General features: G+C 43.6%; 1 protein-coding gene across 5 annotated transcripts in view; it reads left to right on the forward strand.

Moving 5' to 3' along the window:
* LOC148026362 (DExH-box ATP-dependent RNA helicase DExH3-like) overlaps positions 1–19,362 on the forward strand; it is a 133,488-nt gene extending 114,126 nt beyond the window's left edge. The window contains exons 15-19 of one of the 5 annotated variants that reach the window (XR_015692826.1): positions 2,384–2,692; positions 2,795–2,854; positions 15,796–15,940; positions 16,075–16,185; positions 17,700–17,838. Coding sequence is in view for 3 of the 5 variants with exons in the window: in XM_087690795.1 (XP_087546921.1) it covers positions 2,384–2,692; positions 2,795–2,854; positions 15,796–15,948; positions 16,075–16,185; positions 17,700–18,149 (1,083 nt within the window). In the remaining 2 variants the exon portion in view is untranslated. The other 4 variants (XR_015692827.1, XM_087690797.1, XM_087690795.1 and 1 more) reach the window with 4 other exon arrangements.
* Positions 19,363–23,385: the final 4,023 nt, after the last annotated feature.

Here is a 23,385-nt window from a genome sequence, read left to right on the forward strand (position 1 = left end):
CCACTCCCTCCGCGGCTGATGGGATCAGGTGTAGGGCGAGTCAGGAGCTCCGATGTCACTTCATGCACGCTTGAGGCGGCTAGGGACTGTTTTTCGTGATGCAGGCAGGCAGCCCCATTTGGCGATACCCCCCCCCCCCCCCACACACAGCTGCTTGCCCCCATCCCCCCCAGACTGCCTTGAGAGGCTTATATACATGATGTATTGGTGAATTTGCATCAGCTCCAGCTAGTCTGTTGAGCTTTAGCACTCCGTTGTAATCAGTTTTTTGAGTAATATAATCAGCCACATTTTACTTGCAAAAAAAAAAATGAGGACCTTCATAGATGACAAACTCACCCAAAAAGGTTTGAAAGGTAATGGTCTAGTGGCTGAAACTTGGGCTTATAATCATGGGGTTGCAGATTCCATCCATACTGGGTGCATCACTCGGACATCCATGAGAGGCTTAGAAGATATGTGGCACACCAACTCTGAAGGCCTTGATCGCAGCCCAAAAAGGAATAATATGTAAAAGAAGCCACATAGAGTAAGCTCAGTTGGACATGAGAACATCAGTAGGAGCCAAAACAATGTGCTTGAGCAGGGCCATTGAAAAGCAAACATCAATGACATACTTTTATGCTTGTCATCTCTTCTAATTTAAAATAAAGATTTGTGTGTGCACTAGTGGCAGGTTTCTCTTCTCCAATCCAGGCTGAAAGTGCTGTGCTTTTGATATGGAACAACCTGACAGCCTTATAATAGGTTTCCCTTTAGTTGTTGAGGTTACCCAAGTACTCTCACTAGGACACTCCAGAGGTTTCTAGTGATCATGAGCATGATGTGGGTGTTCCCCAAGCTGCATAATTCATCAGGGAAGTGCTGAAGCTAGCAACAAAGTTTTATCGATGGTTTCCCTGCTTCTTTATAGCTAGTGGCGAGGTCATCTTCTTTGATTGTGGGGTTTTGACAACTCTACTTTTTGTGTAGATCCAGTCTGTACCTCTCCATTAGACTCACGCTACTCAGAGCCAAATCTGGTTTCTGGTTTCCTACAGATTTAAGTGGATTGCAAGTGGATTTGAAAGCCAAAACATAGAGCCAATTTAAACAGAAGTAAGAATTAGCATACTGGGGAATATCAGTAACACTCCTTCACGCAGATCTCCAACACCTAGCCTTCACTGACAAACGTAATAGGGGAGTTTTCATGACTTTTTAACTTCAAAATTTGAGTCCCTGAGGATCTTTGATTCAGCTCCACTGTAGCAGATAGACTTTCAATTGATGTTCCACCCTCCAAACTCAGCAGTACTTTGGTACGTGAGAGAGATGCTTCCCCGATTGAGCATTTTGTGACATATGTACCATTTTTCACGAGTATTCCAGTTGAGGGCAATGTGCAATTGGCAGGGTGAATATTCCACTAATGAAGTAGCATTTTCACTAGTTGATCTTATTTTCCTAGCTTTCTATACTCTCTCTTCCAAGTTGATTTACAACACATTGTTTCAGCCAACATTGTCAGAAGCGTTTGTAGGTCATGATGATTTGACTGACCTTGTAACTTTTTTAATGAATTGACCTCGCAAGAACTTTTTGCTTTTTCACTAGTGCGTATCTTTGAGGTTGACTTGTGGCTGAGGCGTATGTTACGAAAAAAGCCATGATCTGTAGACAGCTTGTGTCAGGTCTGTTGCACTATGCTGAATGTCACATCAGATCTTCTTGGTACATCTTACTCTATGGTGATCACATTGGGCACCAGAAGAGGACCCTTACTAGACATTCTCTCAAATCTGCCCAATGTTTTGCAAATATCCGACACTAGGTTGAGCAGATACATGCTTATGCAACTCTCTGTCCGGAAATTGTTGGTGCTATTATATGATTGTGCATGTGGACAGCTGATGCCCACTACATCAAGATGAGAATAGTATGCCTCCAGCAGCTCCTGCCCAATGATTTTCATCTGGTGTCACTGTAGGGAGTTTGGCAATCAGCATGGTAGAAGGTCAGGGAGAATGCCAGCTGGCCTTCTAATTTTGTGGAAAGCAAGAAGATAAGTCCCTATAAAACATCATGAGCTTTAACACCATGTATTTTTGTATCACTTGACTATCTCAGAGAGTGGCCAAGCATTTCATTTTATGCTTTTGTGATCTTCATATTCAGGTTTTGTATTTGGTTTGATTAACAGTTGGAGTATCCCTATTGTTGGGACTAAATACTAATCATAACTGAAGCTGCTATGATGTAAGTTTTCTTTGTGTGGTTGAATGTATGGTCTAAGTCTGCTAAAATTGGATGCTGATAAGTAAAAGAAAAGGGACAGTATTTTGGTGATGTCATCGCTCAAAAATAAACAATTTGATCATTAATAAGTTATAACACCCTTCAGGTTGCAGAAGCAGCAAAACGCAAATATGGGGAGGCTGATGGCAGTGATCATATTGCACTAATTCGTGCTTATGATGGGTGGTCCCATGCAATGGATTCTGGAAATGCAGTCAACTACTGTTGGAAAAATTTTCTCTCATTTTCTGCTCTCAAAGCTATGAGTTCTCTTCGACGACAGTTTGAGGGTTTGCTTAGACAAGCAGGGTTTGTGAATCAAATTCCAGATCATTGTAACAAAAATAGCAAGGATTCTGAACTTCTCAGAGCAATCATTTGTTCTGGTCTATTTCCTGGAATATCTTCTGTCTGGGTAAGTGGTTTTGGCTGAAGATTGGCAAATGTGAATACACCTTTCAATGCATAATATACTGTCCAATGTATAATAACCAGTTTTAAAGTATGTGTTCTTCAGACTGTTGAAGGAGTTAAAAAGTTCAAAACGGTACAGGATGGTGAGGTGGTTCTACATCAAGTAAGTCTAATATGAACTTGTTTCACTATATCTAATTTCTGGTGTCTCATTTGATTCATAGAAGTCTAGTGTCAATGATCTATTGGAATTTTGCTGATAATTATTTAATGCTGTGTTCAAGCTCAAATAAGCAGGACTGGCTATGCTAGCAAGAAACAATTGAGAGCTTTGTACTTCCTAGGTTTGAGCTTAGTCTTCTACTGCAATCAATTAGTGTGCAGAATTCAGAGGGAAGAAATTGTGTCTTGTATGTGTGTGTGAGGATCTGAACTCTGGTACCACAAGTGAGAACACTAAGGCTGACAGTGTGAACAGAAATGTACAAACGACACCACAACAAATGAGTTCTCAGAGAATGGAATACAATCAAAATTTGTAGATCCTTGCAATGTTAGCCCTTAACTGGAATACGAGTACAACATGTAAGTACCATAGTACTACATAGTGCTACATGATGACTTATGTACCGATGCTTAATATGGAGATGCTTTTGGTGCAAGGCTAAGGGTGCAAGTAAACCTGAAGAATGTGTAGTAGGAAAAGGGAAATGATGACCCACAAGATGTGTAGCTAGAGATTCCACTTAGCCTATCCTAAGGACCCATCTAGAAGAGTAGCCTAAAGGTTCTAGTTTGACTAGCCTAAGGATCCTTACAGATGACTAGACAAACGTGATAGTTTAACTAGCCTAAAGATCCTTACAAATGAGAAGAGTAGGGGGTCAACATTAGGCTCCACCTCCTACAGTTAGTTATGAGTGGAAGAGTCCCAAGAGATCTGATTCTTCCTATGACTTGTAGCTCGTAGGAATTTGGCAGCTCACATTTGTCTTGGCTATGATAGGGCCCTGGTAGCATGTGTGAGATGCGGGTTGTTAGAGGGTTGGTCTATTAGATCATCCCATAGCTCAAGAGGTGCATAGGAGAGACCTCAGGATTGTCTTTCATGCACGATTGAGACTATGGTAGCAACATAGGGGCATTAGCTTTTTACAAGGACCGAGGCCTAGCATGTGGGTATGAGGACTTCAAAGGAGTCAGTTATTTCACATTATTGGCCACCACTTATGTAGATTTACACTTCAAGCTAGGTGTTACAGCATAATAGGAGAATACCTTATATCCTTTTTAATTGATTTACATAGTCAATGATTAATTGAATTTGTTTCTTATGTAATTAGTACATATTTATAAAAGTGCATTAGAGTTGGCTGCTGAAGAGTGGTCACAAAGTTATGGTTGATCCACACAATGGGTTAGAAGAAGGATAGTGTATAGACTCACACATAGAAAGGACTAATGCCTTGATCTATGGGCTAGATCTATCAGACTAGACAGTTACGACAAGCAAGGCAACAGACTTTTACAAAGGTGATAAGGCGGAGGAAGATGAGATGATGGCATGATCATGAAAAGTTTAATGCAGGGTGAAAGTTAGACTACATTCTAAGACTGCCTTTGTAATGTACTTAGAAAGAGCTTTCACATAATGTCCATATTTTTTTTTGATTTTGCGCCGCGGGGGGGTTTTGCTGGTACCACACAGGAAAAGATTCATACTATACTATACTATAGATGCCCTATTGTATTCATTAGTATCACAAAGGACCAACTTAATGGATATTTCTTTTCTAAATTGATTGGCACTTTGGGATGAGTTAAATTCATTCTATGCTAATGTAATCCTCTCATAGAATTGTGTTGTTTGAGATTGAAAACATTGAAACTACTTCTCTGCCTTGTTTTATCAAAAGAAATCAGGTTTTAAGTAGCTTTTAGGAGAGAATAAGACATTTTTATCGTATACTAATCCTAAAAAATAGAGATGCCATTCCAAAAATATGAAGACTATATTTGAATAGTTCTCGCTAAATTTGGTTGTTTCTACTTGAAAGCTCTCAGCCCAAAAAGAAAAGCCATAAAGAAGAGACAAGTGTGGGGAGACTTATGGAAAAATCTCCTCCATTTTGGTAAACTGATGCCTAGGTATATATAGAATCGAAAGTGTTCACGCCCGTCCCGTCGCCAGCTGCCCCTGCTCCGTCTGATCACCTGCCCTAGATAGATCGCGCTCATTCTTTAGTGCCCGTTCGTGAGCTCGCCCCCCCCCACGCTGACTCCCCCCCCACCCGATGGCTTGCAATAGCCGCCCCGCCTACCCGTCTTTCGCCCCGCCCTGATAGTCCGCTCCTCCTACCGCCCGTCTTTCTCCCCCGCCTTGACAGTTTGCCCGCCCCTCGCCCTGCTGTCCTTGCCATATCCACCCTTCGCCCTGCTGTTCCCCCCACCCCCAGCGTGCTGTCTCCATCCACGGTGTTCAATACTCCCCTGCCAAAAACAACAGCTTCCCTCCCCCTCCCTCGCCATTGTTCCCCCCCACCCTCCAGTTGTTCCCTCTATCTGTAGCAACTTTCCCCCTTCAGGTAGCACCGCGACGTGATTGGTAGTTTTCTCAGAAGAGACGCGCAATTGAAACCTCTGGTCAAACGTTGGCGCACTCAGCGAGTGCCCCCCAGTCAAACACCTTGCGTGTCGTCCTCTCTAAGAGGAGCAGCTCTTAGCCGTCTGAGCTAAGGAGCTGGAGCTAAAAGAAACAACAATTTATGGTCAGGTAGTAGGACACTCCCCAGCCAGGGCTCAGCTTCGGGACTGGCTTCACTCCACGCTGCGCATCGGCACAACGCAAATCATGAAGGTGGTCCTAATGGGCCAAGAGATCTTCATGGTCAGGCTCAGCTCGGCAGACGCAGCTCGCGAGTTGCTTGCCAGTTCACCATATGCGTCCACGAAGGGGGTTATATACATGGTCCCTTGGTACAATGGCTTTACTGTGAAGGCATTTGCACTCCACAACAGGTTTCTTCGGCACCCGGTCACCCTTCTTTTCCCTAGCCTGGCGATAGAGTATCGCTAGTTGGTGGAAGACTTTCAACAGCTCTTCGGCACTATCTTTCCCGTGTCCTTCGCGGATGCAGTGACAGCTACAGGAGTCCCAAATTGTCGCAGTGAAAGAGGTCAAGAATATCCCACAATTCCTAGAGATTGAGGCGGGTGGGCACTCCTTTAGGCAGCAGGTCATTGTGACGGGGCAGCCAGGGCAGTGCCTGCGCTACTAGGACTTTGGGCATCAGGGAACAGGTTGCACATGTTTCGAAGCCAAGATGGCTTCGCCGACAGGCCCGTAGGTGGACGTTGATGGCTTCACACAGGTCCAAAGATGACAAAGAGGGAGATGGTAGGGGAGGGCACAGCCACCGTCTCAGACCCAGCCTCGACGGAGGGAGCAAGTGGGCAAGCAACGCCCCCTCAGCAAAGCACTCCACAACCCCCACCACCCGACAGGACCGCAACCCTCCACATCCACCACCTGCGCCACTGACTACCTCTCCTGAGTCCCCCACCCCCCCCCCCCCCACACCCACCTCCCCCCCCCCCACTGACCCTGGCCCACAGCCCCCCATTTCCAAGACCACTAGCCCCTCCCACACCCGTCATGTACCTCCGTCCATCCCACCATCCCTTGATCATCCTCCCCCCCATCCCCCCCATACCGAGCGCCCCCCCCGATCCGCACCTGGTTCAGGTGATCCCCCTGAGACCCTCCCCCCCCCCCCCCGTCCCATAGGAGGTGATGAGCCACACGCACTTACATCCTCCTCCTCCCACACAACCACCAGCTCATCCACCCCTACCGCCCGTCACACTTTCCCGAGACAGGCACACCTGTTGCCACGAGTTTTTCCGCAGTGGCCCATGGTCCTACTTGAGAGTTGCGGAGTGCGGAGAGCTCCCACTACCTCTAGAGGTGGGGATCTTCGTGGTTCGTAAGTCAAGGTGAGGCAAGCTCCATGTACTAGCACCACCGAATGGACCAAACTACGCTTTTTTTTTTTCAATTCTCTCACTCAGGGGAGTGGACGACAACATAGATAGAGGAAGAGTTCAAGAGTCAGGTAGCGGACCACATCTCCCAGTGGATGGGAGAAGAGGGACTAGCATTGTTTGCACAACAGTGGCCTGGTTGCATGATGGATATTAAGTGGTGGGCCGGTGCCGAGATCCCTCACCTGAGCATTATTTTTCGAGCCCCTCCGCAGTGGAGAGCTCGGAGGAATGTGATCGAGTGGCCCCTGGCACAGGCGGCCTGTTTCTACCAATGCACAGAGTCCCGTCTCCCAGCATGGCTGATTGATGCATTGATAGTACCACCTGGAACATCTATCACATCTATAGTCCGGCCGAGGGCCACCATTGGGGATTGGAGTTCACCATCCAGACCGGCGGCAAAGCGTACTTACATGCCTCATAGCTTCTCCTCTTCATCAGCAGCCTCCACACCGAATAGATACCTGTTCGGTCAGTCACAGGTTTCCCCATGAGCTTACACCTTGCATCGTGGAATGTGAATAGCCTCCACTATAGTGGGACACGTGGTTCCAGGAAATTGATTGTTCGGCAAGAGCTATAGCCTCGCCTTTCCGGACGGATCGACATCTTACTTCTATAGGAGCATAAGCTCACCCCCACCCATGCCCAATGGGTAGGGAAGGTACTCCCAAGCAGCTCGCACACATACTGGGAGCACGCCATAGGTGCCCACGGCAAGAGTGGAGGCGTATGCATCTCTATTGGTCCGAGTCTTACCGCTTGTGTACGAGACCACGGGACGATAGTGGAAGGGAGGGTGCTATGGATCAGATTGGATATTGGGGACTCGTGCCTTGGAGTCCTTAATATCTATGCCCCTACGGAGGTTAGGGCATGCAATAGGTTCTGGGTAGAGATCGCGAAAGGACTCCCAGAGGTGGACTCCTGGATTGTTGAAGGAGACTTCAACAACCTAGAGTCTTTGGAGGACCAGCAGGGCAGAGGGAGAAACTACCAAGGCATGATCGAGGAGGAGCAGGAGGCATGGGAGGTCTTTCTACTGGCAGTAGGAGCACGCAAGCCATATTATTAAGAGCCTGTGGCAAAAACGGATTTCGTTCCAATGCTTGGAAGTAATATTCCAAGGCTTTTGCGTGTTTGCCATTACTTGTATGAATAAGCCCCACATTATAAAGTATGTAACTTCGATCATAAGGATCAGTCTCTAAACGCATCGCTACTTCAGGACAGATGCCAAGGAGTCTTTCGGCAAGCCTTATCAGTCTTCTCTCCAAAGGGGAAGGCCAGCTGGAGCTTTCCCATTGGAGATTGATCACCTTATTGTCTGTGGCCTATAAGGCGTTGGCAAAGATGATTGGTAGTCGACTACGCCCCATGCTTCCAAACATCATCCATGACACAGACAGACTTTGTTTAGGATAGGAGCGTCCTAGACAATGTATTCATCTTCTTTGAGGCGACAGAGTGGGCCTAGCCCAGTGGGCAGAGACTAGCCATACTACTCTTGGATTTTGAGAAAGCCTATGACAGGGTGGACTGGGATTTCCTAGAGGGCACCATGGTAGGTTGGGTTTTCCCCGGGTCTGGATTTACGGGGTGTCTGCACTTTACAGATCGACCACCAGCAGGATTCTCATAGGAGGTAGGTGAGGGGAGGAGTTTCGGCTGGAGAGATTGGTTTGACAGGTCTGCCCCTTGACCTTGTACCTGTTCATTCTCTTTGCAGAGGCGATGTCTTCCTCAAGTCACGTGCGAGCGGTTTACGTAGCCTCCGACTTCCAGTAAGAGAGGAGACCGAGTTGTTAGACTCAGAGTATGCAGATGATACTTCGCTCTACATAGAGGATGGCGAGTTAATGCTGGAGAGAGTGAGGCGGGCTCTTGAGGTGTTCTATTCCATAGCGGGAGCAAAAATCAACTTTGCGAAAGTCGGTTGGTTTCCTCACAGACCCAAACTCTAGCACGGATTGGGGCGTCCACCTGGGATTTAGATGGGTGAACAGAGGACAGACCGTCCAGTACCTAGGCTTCTAGGTGGGACTCAACATCACTCCCGCCTAGCAATTTCTTTCAGTCCTCGATTCTATTCGGAGGAAGTTGACCTACTCCAGCTTGGCTCGTCTCTCACTGGCCGGCCGAGCCTTGGTGGTTAACCAAGTCCTCCTAGCGACGGCCTGGTAGATCACCTCGTGTTGGTGCTTCTCCTTTTCTTGCGTAATGCAGCTTCGCCGCCTAGTGCGGAATTTCCTTTCGTCCGGGTGAGACGGCTCCAGGGACTCCCTGGCCAAGGTAGCGTGGGCGACCATCATACAACATTGGTCAGAGGGAGAGCTTGGGATCATAGACCCAGAGTATCAGAGTATGGCCCTCTTGGGCAAGCTAGTTATCCGCGGCCTCACATCGGGAGGGCAGACCTGGAAGGTCCTATTGCAGGAGGGTCTTTTTAGGACTGTAGACCGAGGCTTGGCTGTGAGTGGAGGCCGTCCCTGAGATGGATCTTCATGTCAGCCCAGATCACCCCCCTTTGATCACCCTTCCTGCGCAACTTGGTCCGCGTGTGGCAGGGCCGTCAGTCGGTGATTTGGAACCCCCAGGTCGGGGATCGAGAAGGGGCACAAATTTGCGAGCGCCCCCACATCCAGTGGGCTGGTTGGGAGGCTGGCCCGGCTCGTACCATCAGGACATGGCGGGAGGCGTACAGGATGGCGGAGGAGGAAGTGCTGCAACAAGTATCAGGCTGCCAGTGAGGAGTGGAGCTGAGGAGAAGGGAGATAGACATAGCAATACCTCATGAGTGGCTTGCTCCCCCGATACGAGAGCCGATAGAGCTGGGGGAGGTATGGGCCGCTAGGTTTTCACCTGCAGGCATCCCCCTACATGTGGCAGGAAGAGTAGGTGGTGATCCACTTGGGACCTTTTTCACAGTTAGGAGGGGGGCGTCTGGCTCTTGACTGAGGGCTGCAGGATGAGGGGATAGCTGTCCTTTCATGGAAGAGGATCCGAGTGATTGGTCTTCAGGGGAAGACATGGCAGCTGGACCCTTTGGTCTTTTGGCAGGAGCTCAGGGAGTGGCGCCTCTGGATCTAGGAAGGAAGGCCACTTGATGAGCTAGAGTGGGATCCGGGAGAGTGGCTTTGATCGGCCATTCTGGTCGCCAAGAAGCCACCGAGGTTCGTGGAGTACACCGCTAAGATTGGCAGACACATACTAATGCAGGAGGATATGGATTGGGCTCCGTCATGTAGCAAGCACTGGGTGGAGCATAGAATCACGGAGCCATTCCGACGGACCTTCTGGTGCCTCCTATGGGATAGCTGGAGGCCGAGGAGGGTATTGTATTTTTTATGGTTGGTGGCACATGGAGGCTTGGCGGTGGGAAGCTGGCTTGCCCAAATGCAAAAGGGAGTTTGTAAGCGCTGCACACATCAGTCTATGGAAACCCCAAAGCATTGCCTTTGGTCATGTGAGGCGGCACAACTCGTGTGGAGAGGAGTATGCTGCATCCTTCGCCGCATAGCACCCAGCCTTGGATGTATCTCTTGGGGAGCTTTTTGGTGGTAGGCGGTAGCCAGGGCCGTCACCTTCTGTACGAGGTCCGAATGCAAGATACGATATTCATTATCGAGGCAGGGTCGTGCACAATGGTGGGTTTAGAGGCTCTACCCATCCGCCAAGTACTGGAGCCCACAACAGACCGCTCTGAGGTATGGGAAATCATAGGGAGTCTTATTGGTTGGCATATCTGGAAGGCGCGGTGTCAGGTGGCTTTCGGCGGAGAGAGACTTTCTACACAGGCGACGTTAGCAGAGCTCTGGACCTCCATCATCCACTCCCTTCGAGGCCGATGGGATCAGGTGCAAGGCGAGTCCAGGGCTCGTGAGGAGCTCCGATGTCATTTCATGCGCACTTGGGGCTGCCAAGACCTGTTCTTGTGATGCAAGCAGGCAGCTCCAAATGGTGATACACCCCCCCTCCATGGGTTCTTGCCCCCATCCCCCCCAAACTGCCTTGAGAGGCTTGTATATATGATGTATCTGTGACTTTCATCAGCTCCAGCTTGTCTGTTGAGCATGAGTACTCCGTTGTAATCAGTTTTTTGAGTAATATAATCAACCACATTTTACTTGCCAAAAAAAAAAGTGGGGAGACTTATCTTTGAAGCTTTTCACATGTCCCGCCACTTATTCCACTTGATGACATGTGATAGGAGACTTGTCTTGGTATCATTTCCTCTCATTCTACATTAGCTTTCCTTGTGATAAACTCATGTACAGCAGCTGAAGATAGGCCCAAAGTTGGACAAGCATCTCCTCTACCATCCGCCACTTCATCATCAAAGTGCTTAGTTTCCCTCTTCTCTTGCTATTGTTTTACAGGACAATAGGCTTGTAAATTCATTAAACCTGATTTTGAAGCTCTTCTTTCTCTTCAAGATCAAGAGGAAGCCACGTCAATGTACTAATCAACTCTGAAGAAAAGGCTGAATTTCTATCTTTTATTGCGTTGAGGGTCCTACCTAGATGCTACCTGTACACTCTCATCAGGGATGTATGCCATACTCTACCCACCACCGATCCTGACCGAATGGAGCTGGGCCAAATGGTGTCACATAGTGTCATTGTATCATTACTCAGTTACACATTCAATCACGTAGAGCTCCACGAACCCACCTCCCTCATTTGCTAGTGTATTTCTATATGGACATTGCATTGTACATCACTTAACACTCTGCTCTGCACTATATATCACTGATTATTATTTAGCACATCACACTTTGATAGCCAGTTACTGTTACCATTGTACATAGTTTTGTCTCATAGGCCGATTTCGGCCTCAGCAGAGATGTTGATATACCTTTCTTTCTTTCTTCCTTTCTCTCCTTTGTCACTAACTATGGAGTTCCATCCACCATAGCCATTACTATGTTCTCTTGGGCTTTGTACACAACCACCTTATCATCATTCTTGCATCTAGGGCCCTTACAACCTGCTGTCATTTGGTTGTCTAACTTCATCATCCTGCTTCTTCTTGTCATTACAAGCCCTTAGACTTTGTCGCCATACAGTGCTGTGTTGGCTGATCCAGCCCTGCATACGGCTGCATTTGTGTTGTATTGTTTCTATCAATTCGCCTATTTAAAGAGGCACTAGTAATGCAACTCTGTCTACTTGTTTTCTTAAACTTATTGCTCATTTTATGTACAACCACCTTAGCCTTATCTTCATTAGTAGCAGAGCCAGACACACCCTCTTCCTTTCATCCATCCTCTCCATCTCTCAAACTCACCAACCATCCACTCTTCTTTCTTATGTCGAGCCTCCATAGCTTTTTATAGCATGCAAGGGTGACTGGTAGTAAATGGCACTACAAAAACATGAGCACAGTGGTGAAGAGCTCGATGCTGATCAAAGCAGAGCAGAAAGTCCACAGTTGTCAAGTGTTCGAATGGTAAACATCACTGGTGACTATTTTTGAGAGTTTCAAGAACATCACACCATGAAGGGCCTTTGATCTTCATTAATGACATTGAACAGCAGCAGAAGAGGATACAATAGCGGAAGAAGTATAGAAGAAGCAACAGTAGAAAACGGAGCAGCAGGTGGCACCATAGTTAGCACACTACCAGGACTCCGTTTCAGCTGCCACAAGCAGAGGGCATCACGCTGCGTAGAAAGAAAGAGATAAGCTTATTTAAATCTGAGCTGCCTAGGAAAAATCGGGTTTTACACTGCAAGCATGGAACCGGTTAGCTCAGAACTGGTTTAGAAGATCTCTGCTCACACTTGCAAATCAATGAACTTGGTAAAACTAAACTTGTTTTAAGGAAAGCTGTGTTCACAGAGTGCCTGGCTGAACTAGTTCAAACAGCCCAAGCTCACAAAACTGGTTTCACATTGGCAGAAAGAACTAGCCTTTTTGAAGGCACAAAAGAGGTTGTCTCTATGAAACTTTCAGAGGCGTCTTTATCAGAAAATTTTTGACCAAAGCCATGTTGGTTTTGAGGTTTTCCATCAAATTTCCATAGCTTGAATTTGTCTATTTATTTCTCTCAAATAAAAAACATTATTAAGCTTGAATGTACTATTTGTAAATCTTGAAAATTCTCTTTTATTGTTCATTTGTACTACGGAATAAGACACTACTGAGCATCACCTGTAATGTTGGTAAGACCTCTCCATTGAGTATTAAAATTATTATTGGCATCATGCTCAAGCACCACTTTTATCATTGAAAATTTTCATGGGGGATAATTTCACACATGGGCTACCCAAATTTTGTCCCTCCTTATGACGTGTACAAAAAGCTGTGGCCTGTCAGCAGAGATAAGCCAATGCCACAGATCACTGATAAGTGGCTTGGAAAGGATGAACAAGCACTTGATCTTATTGGGCTACATCTAGTATGGGATGATTTGAACATAAATGTTTGGAGCTATAAGCCAATTTCCAAATATCAAGAAATATACTTAAAGATTGAATTTAATGGCTTCCATCATAAACATCAAATTAAAGAGCATTATCAATCAGCTTGAAGTTGAAAAAGATGTAATAGCCATGTTACTTGTGATCCTACCTAAAGAATATGAAGCCCTAAAAGACGCATTACTTACTATGGAGTCACCCAAACATGTTTATTATGAGCTTTGCTTGGTGTGCTTGACAAACTACCCAGCTGTTGTTTTGCAGTTGGGTTGGTTGGTGTTGGTTTTGATAGGATGCTGTTATTATCAAAGGTCATGGGTGGTTATGTCAGTGGTCCATCTTCTCCTTTCTACAATCTACCCAGCTTCTTGAAGAGAAGGGAAATCAACAGAATCTAGAGAATTATTTGACGCTGCATCCATCTCAACTTCACTCCCTTCCACCTCCTGTTGGATAGTTGGGATCTAAGAAACCAAGTCCACTTTGTGCACAAGAGGAATCCCACCCTCCTACTAAATGTCAGGGGTTTGAGAGAGTAATAAACCTGTATCTGTGGAGGCCCTGGTAGTGGGGCAGCCAGTGGTAATGCCAGTACTGCACCTAATACTACCGTAGGGGATTGAGGGGGAGAATGAGGGGGTTGAAGTAGTTCAGTCATTGATGGCCTAGGAGAAGATGCAGGTGTAACTATCCCTATTGCCACATATTGTAAAGGTGCTGGTGCGTGTGGCACTATTGCAGGTGACTGAGCTAAGAGTCCCTCAGTTGTTGATGGCCTAGGAAAGGGAGGTTTGGATACAACTATCTCTGCTGCCACTAATGTCAATGGCGTAGCTACAACTGCATCTCTCTGAGCACATTGTCTGTCTCACTGTTGCCTTTATACTTGTCACACTCTTTTTCTCTATCATTGCCTTCATCTTTGTCTGGCGGTTCATCTCCTTTACTGCCCTTTCTCCCTCCTCATGCGATACAAGGATCCTAGCTCCTCATCTTGAAAGGAGGTTATCTGAGGCCAAACAACTGTTCTCCTATGACATGTTCTAGGAGAGTCCACTACAAGCTGGGCTACTGCTAGTATGGTACATCTTTTCTAGCATATATTCCCCATGCATGAGGAAGATCCTAATATCTTGAGGAAAGGAGTCTAGTGACGAAGTGGGAACCCTAACCCTAACTGATGGGGTATTGAGTGCACCCCTCCACATCACATCTGCAAAGGTCCTGTCCCTCCTAATAACACACCTAAAAGATCGACTAGTTTGGGCAACATGGAATGTAAAGTACTCATCGAGGCTGGGGAAGTGGATTGTGATAAGTGTACCATCACTAAGCATGGAAATCAGAATAGTCCTTGCCATCAACCAATCTACTGGAAAAGGCTACGGTGGTGTGGTTATCTAGCAAGCTGGTGGCAATCACTGCACTCAATGTGCTTCATAGTGTTAAAGTTGACCCTTAAACCATGGTTGTTATGTCGGATGGCATCCAATTAGTACTGTTTAATGCTAGTAGAGTAGTAATCAAACTAATAAATCTTGGACGCCATCCAATGGGAAAAAAATATACATATAATTTGAAGGCCTATAATTAATGTTGGAGGCCTAATACACCCCTTCCCTTGCACAATAGCTTTTGTAACCCTTGTAGGGGTGGTTGTGAGGGCTGCCGATATCATGTCCTTCAATGAGTGCACCTGGAGGGGATCACCTACCAATTGGCACACTAGAGATGATACTTCCTAGGCCGCTATTTTCTCTCTTATGTCCAGCTATATATTGTGATCAAACCGGATCTGCGGGAAAGTGTCAGCGTGGAAGTTGTGGGGGCCACATTGGCGTCCCTTGAGGAGGAAAAGAGACTAGCTATTGTCTCTCAGATCGAGTTTTCTCCTTCATCTTGCTGCTGTCTAGGTCCTTCCATCTCTTGAGTATCTGAGCCTTGCTAATATTGTGACATCAGATGAGGGGAGGGAGATAAGGATTGAGGAGAGGGTGGAGACCACTGCATGGAAGAGAGCTGCCAGTGAAGTTGTGGCATCCATTGTGAGTGAAGGCAGAGTGAAAGGGGCTAGAGGCTCGTGGGCAGGTAGAGTGTGCTGAAAACAGGCAGGAAGGGCAACAGCTTGCTGGCAACATTTTCAGGTAGAGCAGGCAAGGGTGGGATGCAGGTGGAGGCCTGAGGGAGCAGCAGGTCTGGCAGGGAGAGGGCAGGAGCTGGGAGAATGGACAGGTGGCAAAATCCCAGCTTATAGCACAGTTGTAGGATCGAGCTCAGCCTATGGATCAGCTCGTCCTGAGACTGTATGGCCATCAAATTACTTGATTGATTAATTTTATAATGTGGTACAAGCATAGAGATAATAAGATGTGGAGTAAGCATAGTCATGCAACCCAAGACTCTATCTACAGCCTAAGAAGCTAGTGAAACATGTTCACTATTATGTAAGGTATTGCCGTGCACTAGTTGGTTGGACGCCTACTAATACTGGATCACATAAGCTTTTTTTCTCTTGTAATCTTAAGAGGGGGTGGGAGGAAGTAGGAAGGCTGGTTTGTTGGATAGTTTTTTAGTTACAGGGAGGGAAGGAGGGTGCATACTTTGTAATTAATCTTGTCTTCTTTGATAGTAGAGCTCAATTTTATCAAAGACTGAGAAGATTACCTATCCATGGCTCACGTTTCATGAGAAACTCAAAACTGGCAACATTTCCATTCGGGATGCTACTGGAGTATCTGATTCAATGCTGCTCCTCTTTGGTGGAAAATTGGAAAAAAGTGAGAAGGTCTGTCTGAAGTTTCCATGTGTCTTATTGATTACCGTCTTGTGATCTTGAAATTTTGGTTTTTTAGTTTAGTGGGTTGGTTTAAGCTTCTAACATTTTGGTGTTGTACTCTGTGCACTCAAGCAGGCTGGTTATTTGCACATGAGCGATGGCTGGATGGAATTTTCAATGCAGCCTAGGTTGGCTGAAACTTTCTTGTTACTCAGAGAAGAACTCGAAGAAATTATATTCCGAAAGGTATTTATTAAGTTTAATTAAGCAGCGTAAATATTAAGGAAGATGTCAAAGAGAAATACACTAGTGTATTTTTGGAACAATTTTCCTGCCTATTGTTGGCATGATTACACTTTGGTCTTTACTTGCACAGTACTCTTAGGTTGACCTCACTAAATAACATCTAAAAGGCCATTGAACTTGTCAAAAGTAACTGTTTAGGAGGGAGCCAAAAGTTACTCATGGGACAGGTATAATGAGTCAAACCATTGGGCAGGGAGCCTTGAAAACAACCATCTGAAAAAAAGTATTGTTTCCCTCCTAGCAATGATTAACATCTGCAAACTGTCAGGTGAGCTGCTTGGAGGTGCCCCAGTCAGCAGCTGTAGACCCTGAAGCAATATTTCTGGGATCAATTAGTGCTGCAGATTTTTGAGAGGGGAATGCAAGATCTGTATGAGGCACATCCCAAGCTTGGGTTACGTTACATGGGGGGTTTTCTAGGTATTTTGAACTAGTTTGGGGCAGCATTTTCACACAACCCAACACATGCACACACAGTTGTTAGGTACGAAAGGTACGGTACGGTACGGTATGATAAAATACGGTACTAAATGGTACCTTATGATTTTATAAGGTATTGTACAATATTAGTACGAAAAAAATTTAAGATGATTTTTTAAATAACAAAAATCATAAATCATTAAATGATCGATCATTGAATACATGTTTAAAGTGGAAATAGCCATTTCATTACAGAATAAGATGAATACATGTAGTGACCATCGTGGTTGCATGGGTTGTGCAAAATGTGCGATACAACTACAGTCTAGTATATTTGATACAAAAAAAAAAAAAAAAGACCTATGTCATATGAATCTATGATGAGGCATCACTATCATCATCATCATCAAAACCATTTGAGTCCAAATGCCATATTTTGAATGGCTGCTATTTCTTTTGTACGACATCTGTGGAAACTTCCCATCATCAGTTCCTTTCTTTTCCAATGGCGAGGAAAGTTTGGTTGTTGTTGTTTGCCTCATGGTCTTGTGTGGTAGGGTTATCAATGCTCCCGAAGGACTTGGTCTTTGGACATTCCAAGTTCTGGGATCCTGTCCAGCCTGATATGAAAATGCTTTTTCACTTTTTACACTTCTGGAGTTGTTGGCAAGCATGATCTATGCGGAATGCATTCATTTTTTTTTTCTTCTTTAGGATTGCAGAGTTACATAGTTCGTTTGAGAGGCCTTCAGTGGCAGCTTGACATGATTGAGCTGGCAGATATTCTCCCTCAACAAGATTTGTTTTCTTGGCACACTGCAGTTTCTTCGGCCCTCTATTGGTTCTATAGACCCTTTGTACCTTTGGTCATATTGTATCTTTGTGCCCTTGGTCATGCCATCCTTTTGAGATTATGTGTTGGTAATTAATTCAATTACCCTTTTATGGGAAATTTGAGAGAGAGAGAGAGAGAGTGAGTGTGTGTGGGTGTGGGTGTGCGTGCGCACTTTTTAAACATCTGCCTTACTGATCAGCTGGGAAATCCAAATGTTGACATCTGGGAAATGGACAAGAGACTTCTCACTGCAGTGCTTGACCTTTTGCATGGTGATAAGAATGAGGGAAGATTTGCCTTCCCTGAAAGTCCTCCTGGAAAAACTGAAAAGTCAGCTGCAGATGTAGTCAATGTGAAAGGAGCTCTGCATGATAGGTTGCTGAAGGCCGGATATAAGGTGCCCCAGTATGATGTGAAAGGATTTAGAAATAAAACGTATGAAGCCACTGTCAGTTTGAGGGGAAAGTGCTTTAGGGGTAAGGTAGCTGCGACAAAAAAACAAGCAGAGAAAAATGCTGCTGCTGAAGCATTGGAATGGCTAGACAGGATTGAAATTACTGGTAGGGACCAGGAAGATGAGGATTTTTCAGTCAGGCACACTAGTGTGATAGTGCATCGTGCTGGATTTTGGAAAGAACCAGGAAGGTGAGAGGGCTTTACAGGATACCATGAAGTGATTGCAAAGGTACTGGTATTTTGTATTCAGCAGAAACACAGCGCATGACTTGGCAGGTTGCCACAGGATTGGAGCAGTTGTCTTGTATATAACGATTTGCAAAGCAGCAGAAAGAATTTTATGCTGGAGATGGCATAGTTGGCATATATGCACAGTTGTCTTGAGTTTGAAGCAATGCTCATATGTGACACAAGCTCAATGTCTTTGAAGCAATCACAGGGTACTAGTTGCTGTCCTCTTCCCAAGACAATTGCAGCAATTAGCTTTTTGGATGAAGTAAAATCATAGTAGAGCTAAGATGTTTGATGAAGGTACCACACTTCTGCAGATGTTCAATGCAAGTTTCTTGATCAAATTGACCTATTGAAGTTAGCAGGATCCTTATCGTGGAAGGACCTGTGAGCTCTCAGCTGCTGCATGCAATGGATTTAGAAAAACAATGGCAAATTTTCTGAAACAAAATGATCTACTCTTGTGGTTGCTCCTGGATATTGACAGAGTTTCCTGTGTCAAGGTCTCGAGTCACATGAATTCAGGGAACTGTAACATATATATGGTTCAGCTCCTAATTCGCACCTGCTGCATACCAATGGGTTCTAAAATATCAAACCCAAATCTTCTGAAATGAAGTCATCTGCAATCATATGGTTGCTTCTGGGTATTTCCAGTGTCAAACTCGAAACTTGCGTGAATTCGGAGCACTGTAACATAGGTATGCTTATGAAACATCACATCACTATACAGGGTATAAAGATCACCTGAACTTATATCTTGTTATCTTCAACATCAAGACTGGGAACTCGTACATCAGATATTCAGTCATTTGTCCAATGCCAGAAACAGGTGATACTACATTGGGTATATTTATTGACTTCAGGAGTCCAGGATCTGTATTATATCCCCATCATGTTTGCAAGTTCCAACATCTGAACAGCTCTCTCTCTCTCTCTCTCTCTCTCTCTCTCTCTCATCTAAATCAGGTTTAGATTTTCTCAGATAAGAGTAACAGCCGTATGCAAAGGCACTGTTTTCTTCTTTAAGGCTTCACTCTGCATTGTGATTCGTTATGTTAGATACTGTTGTTATTAACTTTAGTTATAGTAGCGATAGCAGCTTAGTCATCTTAACGATTATGTAAATTTGGAAAGCTTGAATATTATGACATTAGATCAGGGTGCAAACGAGTTGTGTGCTCCCATTTACTCTTTCCACAGCTTGTCATTGCACAGAACACAATCCTATTACACTTCCAATGGAGAGGTACGCTTCTCTCGAGAATTTACATGGACACAAAGTTCATTAGTGGGCTAGTCTCATAACAAGCTTATGTTCATTGTTATTCATGTTACATGTAACAGCAAAGTACAACATTAGCCTTGCAAGGAACTTCCAAAGACAGACAAACATTAAAAAAAGAGGGAAGTTTATCATCAGGTGTGAAGCAAATGCCTTCAATTGCATATGCACAAAAATAAACTAGCTATAAACTTGGTACTTATACTACAATGTTGCAAGCAAAATACATTTCTTCTCAAAGCTACACAGTAGTTTCACACGAGTGACAAAGCACGCCCGTAACTAACAAGTCCTTGATTCGTGTATACATGTCCCAACATGTTTGCTTATCTTCATCCAATCTAGACTTCTTCTCTTAAATTTCACATTCATCTATGTCTCCAATCAATTGCTTGCTTTATCATGGCTCCTTCAAGCCTATGATAGTTGACACTTAAAAAGATTGAAGGATCTCTTGATTGGTTTTTGCTCATCTACAGTGGTAGTGTCAATGTCAATACAAAGCAATTTAAATTGCAATAACACTATGCATTACAAATTTAATTGATTAGAGGTGTAGTTTAATGGATTTATTTGGATGAAGGCTTTGCATCACAAGGGGTATATAAGATCCCACACAAGGGGTTGCTAAGATACATAAATTTATCTAAATTAGAGGTTAGAAAACTAGATGCTTAGAAAGATATAGAGAGGCTATGCATGTTACTTGCAAACCCACTAATTCTTAGGAGCCTAGGATAGATTTCTTGGAAAGCTCTCATACTAAGCAAGGGTAGATTGGTGGATCACATGCTTGAGATTTAGACGTGTCTTGGATTAAGGGATGGAATGTTGAGTTGGCATTGCACGTTGGAGAAGATGTAGGATAAATGTATTGTTTTGTAACTACTTTCAAGGATTGTTTGACATTGTCTCTGCGTCTATAATCATAATTTGCATGAAGGAACCAATGTTTAATTGTTAATTAAGCAAGCTATCTTTGTATGTCAAGCATAAATGTGTTAGGATAATTAGATAACTAAAACATAACCTCAAGAAAAGCGAGAGGGTGAGATTTCTAACGGGTCTCGTCTTATAGATGGGTGGTCTCAATAAGCCAAGAATTTACCTTCAAGGTACTAGAATTAAGAAGTGGCCAATTGCTTGGTGTATTTTCTTAGATCCCAGTCAATGTTGCTTTAGGAAACCAAAGTCAAGACTATACCCTATAGGTAGAGAAGTTGATGCATATCACTCTCCCTCATTTCTCAATTCCTATGAACCAAGTGTGACATTGGTTTTTTTAGCTTAGGGCCGATGCTAGTTAAGCTATTAGGTGACCCTAGTATCAAATTAGGAACTTGGATTTAGTCAATCCATCCCTTTCACCATATCCAACAATAGATCTTGTTCATGTTGAATTAATAATGTTTTTAGCCACCCCAATTGTTGGACATTTTCTACAATGCTTGTGACTATGTGAAGGGTGTCTACTAGTCAATCTCACAAGGTTCTAAGTGATGGATTTTCAGAAACATAAACCAAAGCATTCATCATCAATATAATAGTCGAAGTAGACCAAGGTAACGCAAATGGATATTTATCATGAGTAGAACCATGTAATTAAGTAAGACTCAATTTAGATATATTTAGGTTTTGACAAAGATTGGCACAATCCTTGCGAACAAATATGGCCTTCTATCAAGATTGTCTACTTTCTCTTATACTTAACAACTTTTGGTAAAAGTAAGAAAACACGAATGTGCATTTGTCATGTACATCTTCAACATTCACATAATCTTTGTATTACAATTAGATGTTTGCACACCAATTTTGATATTCTATGGATGCCAACTCTTCCATGAAGAGACAGAGTTAAAGAGGATGAATTCCACGTGTCAAGAGGTAACATAATCGGCTCATCTTGAGCAATATATTATCAAGTATTGAACAAATTCTGAAACTTTCTTCCATATTCCACATACACACCCTTGAATATTGAAGGTGGTATGAGTGGAGCTCAAAATTACTCAACAAATGGAGAGGTTGGATCTATGACTTGCAAAGCCAACTAAGTGGATGATTAGTGAGTAGTAATACAAGTTAACCTATGTGGTTGTAGTTGTTAGATGCACAACCTAGTTGTCATCTATTTCACCACATCCAATGATATACCTTGTTCATGTTGAATGGATGATACTTTTAGCCACCCCAACCATTGGGCCTCGTTTGTAGTATTTATGACATACTGAAGAGTGCTTGCTAGTCAATCTTCGAGAGTACTGAGTGATGGATTTCAAAGAATGAAAAAAAAACTAGAGTTTAATGATTTACTAGTTATGCTTAAGGTAACATGTTGAAGGTGAATAATGCTTTGATAAGTGCTTTAGGAGAATCAAGCCTTATCAAGCTTGAGATTCATTCATGGTTTGCAACAAACAATAAGTGTTGAATTAGTGACATACCTAACAAGTGACTACCATAATCACTCAATAGGTTCGATGATATTGGCAATCGGTCACAAGCCCAAATTTATCCTACATAAGCAAACCGTGGAGCTTCTCATTTTTCATTTTGGCCTTTAAGCTCTTGGCATTCCTCATCAATGAGGGCCTTTTAGTTATGTATGCTATTTGTAGGCTTGTGTACAAAAAGCACTACTACTCTCACATATTGTAATAGCCTAGGTGACTAAGGTCGTAATAAAAGGTTATATGTTAATATAATTCTCAGGCTTAGGTTTATAGTTTGTGGGATGTGTGTTCTCAAAGAAATTAGCATGAAGGAGATATGTTCCCACACTTGACCCTTGCATAGCAATCATCACCATTATGTGCAGAGAAAAGGGAAGTCCCACAAACATCTTGTACCATTTATGTTTTTCAAATCTATGTCTAGGAGAGGTAGAACAAGAGGACCACCTCCCCATATAGAGGTAGTCCCATGGAATACACTATATATGATCAAAAGTGAAAGTGAACTTAGTTCATATCCATTTTGAAGTTTGGATGCAAGTGCACTCAATCATAAAGAGTTGCCTATAATGATTAAGTTGTAGCCATACAAAGGTACATACACTCTCTAGGCATAAGAGGTAATGACAGCATTTTGATTCTCATGAGTAAAGGGAAAGAAACCTCTAGTATCATAGTTATTAGGTTAATTATATGCATGTATTCATTGAGTTCTACGAGCATAGTCATGTGAGGCTCATTAGATGGAGTATTGCCTTCATTTTAATTATTCCATACTTAGTGGACCTAAGCTTACATAAATTATTTTTACCACAGCACCTTGCAATGTCACTAGTAGTCTTTCAACAAACTTAATTATTAGGAGATTCATGGTGGCAAAGATAGACAGACAAATAGATAGATAGATAGATAGATACACACATGCATGCATACATACATATGTATGCACATAAGTATGTATATACATATGTACGTATGCACATACATACATGCATACATACACGTAAATATGTACATATACACACATACATGCATGCATGCATGCATAAATATATACGTGAATACATACATACACAAATAGATACATATGTACATAGATACATACATACATATTACATAATATGCATATACAAAAAAGGAATGTAATTTTAGATTCAGTAGAACATATCTCACAATATGATAGTTACTTCGCTATCTTCTCACAACTATGTTTAGACACACCTCAATGCATATGCAAGCTTGTAAACTAGATTACCCATCAAAAAATGTACATGTAATATTTGTAGGACATGTATGGTCATTAGATTTTAACAATATATATGAGCATATATAGTTATTAAACTTTTACACCATGCATGTGTTTAAAAAAGCACCCAAAAGTTAGTAATTTGTGTAGGTGTGTGGGTAATAGCCACCTTCTAGACCATTTTTGCACCCCAAAAAAAACTTATTATTCTTAA

The sequence above is a fragment of the Lygodium microphyllum genome, chromosome 13 (genome assembly GCF_053477565.2).
Source record: "Lygodium microphyllum isolate KBCC chromosome 13, Lygodium_microphyllum_v1.1.10, whole genome shotgun sequence".
Taxonomy (NCBI): Eukaryota; Viridiplantae; Streptophyta; class Polypodiopsida; order Schizaeales; family Lygodiaceae; genus Lygodium; species Lygodium microphyllum.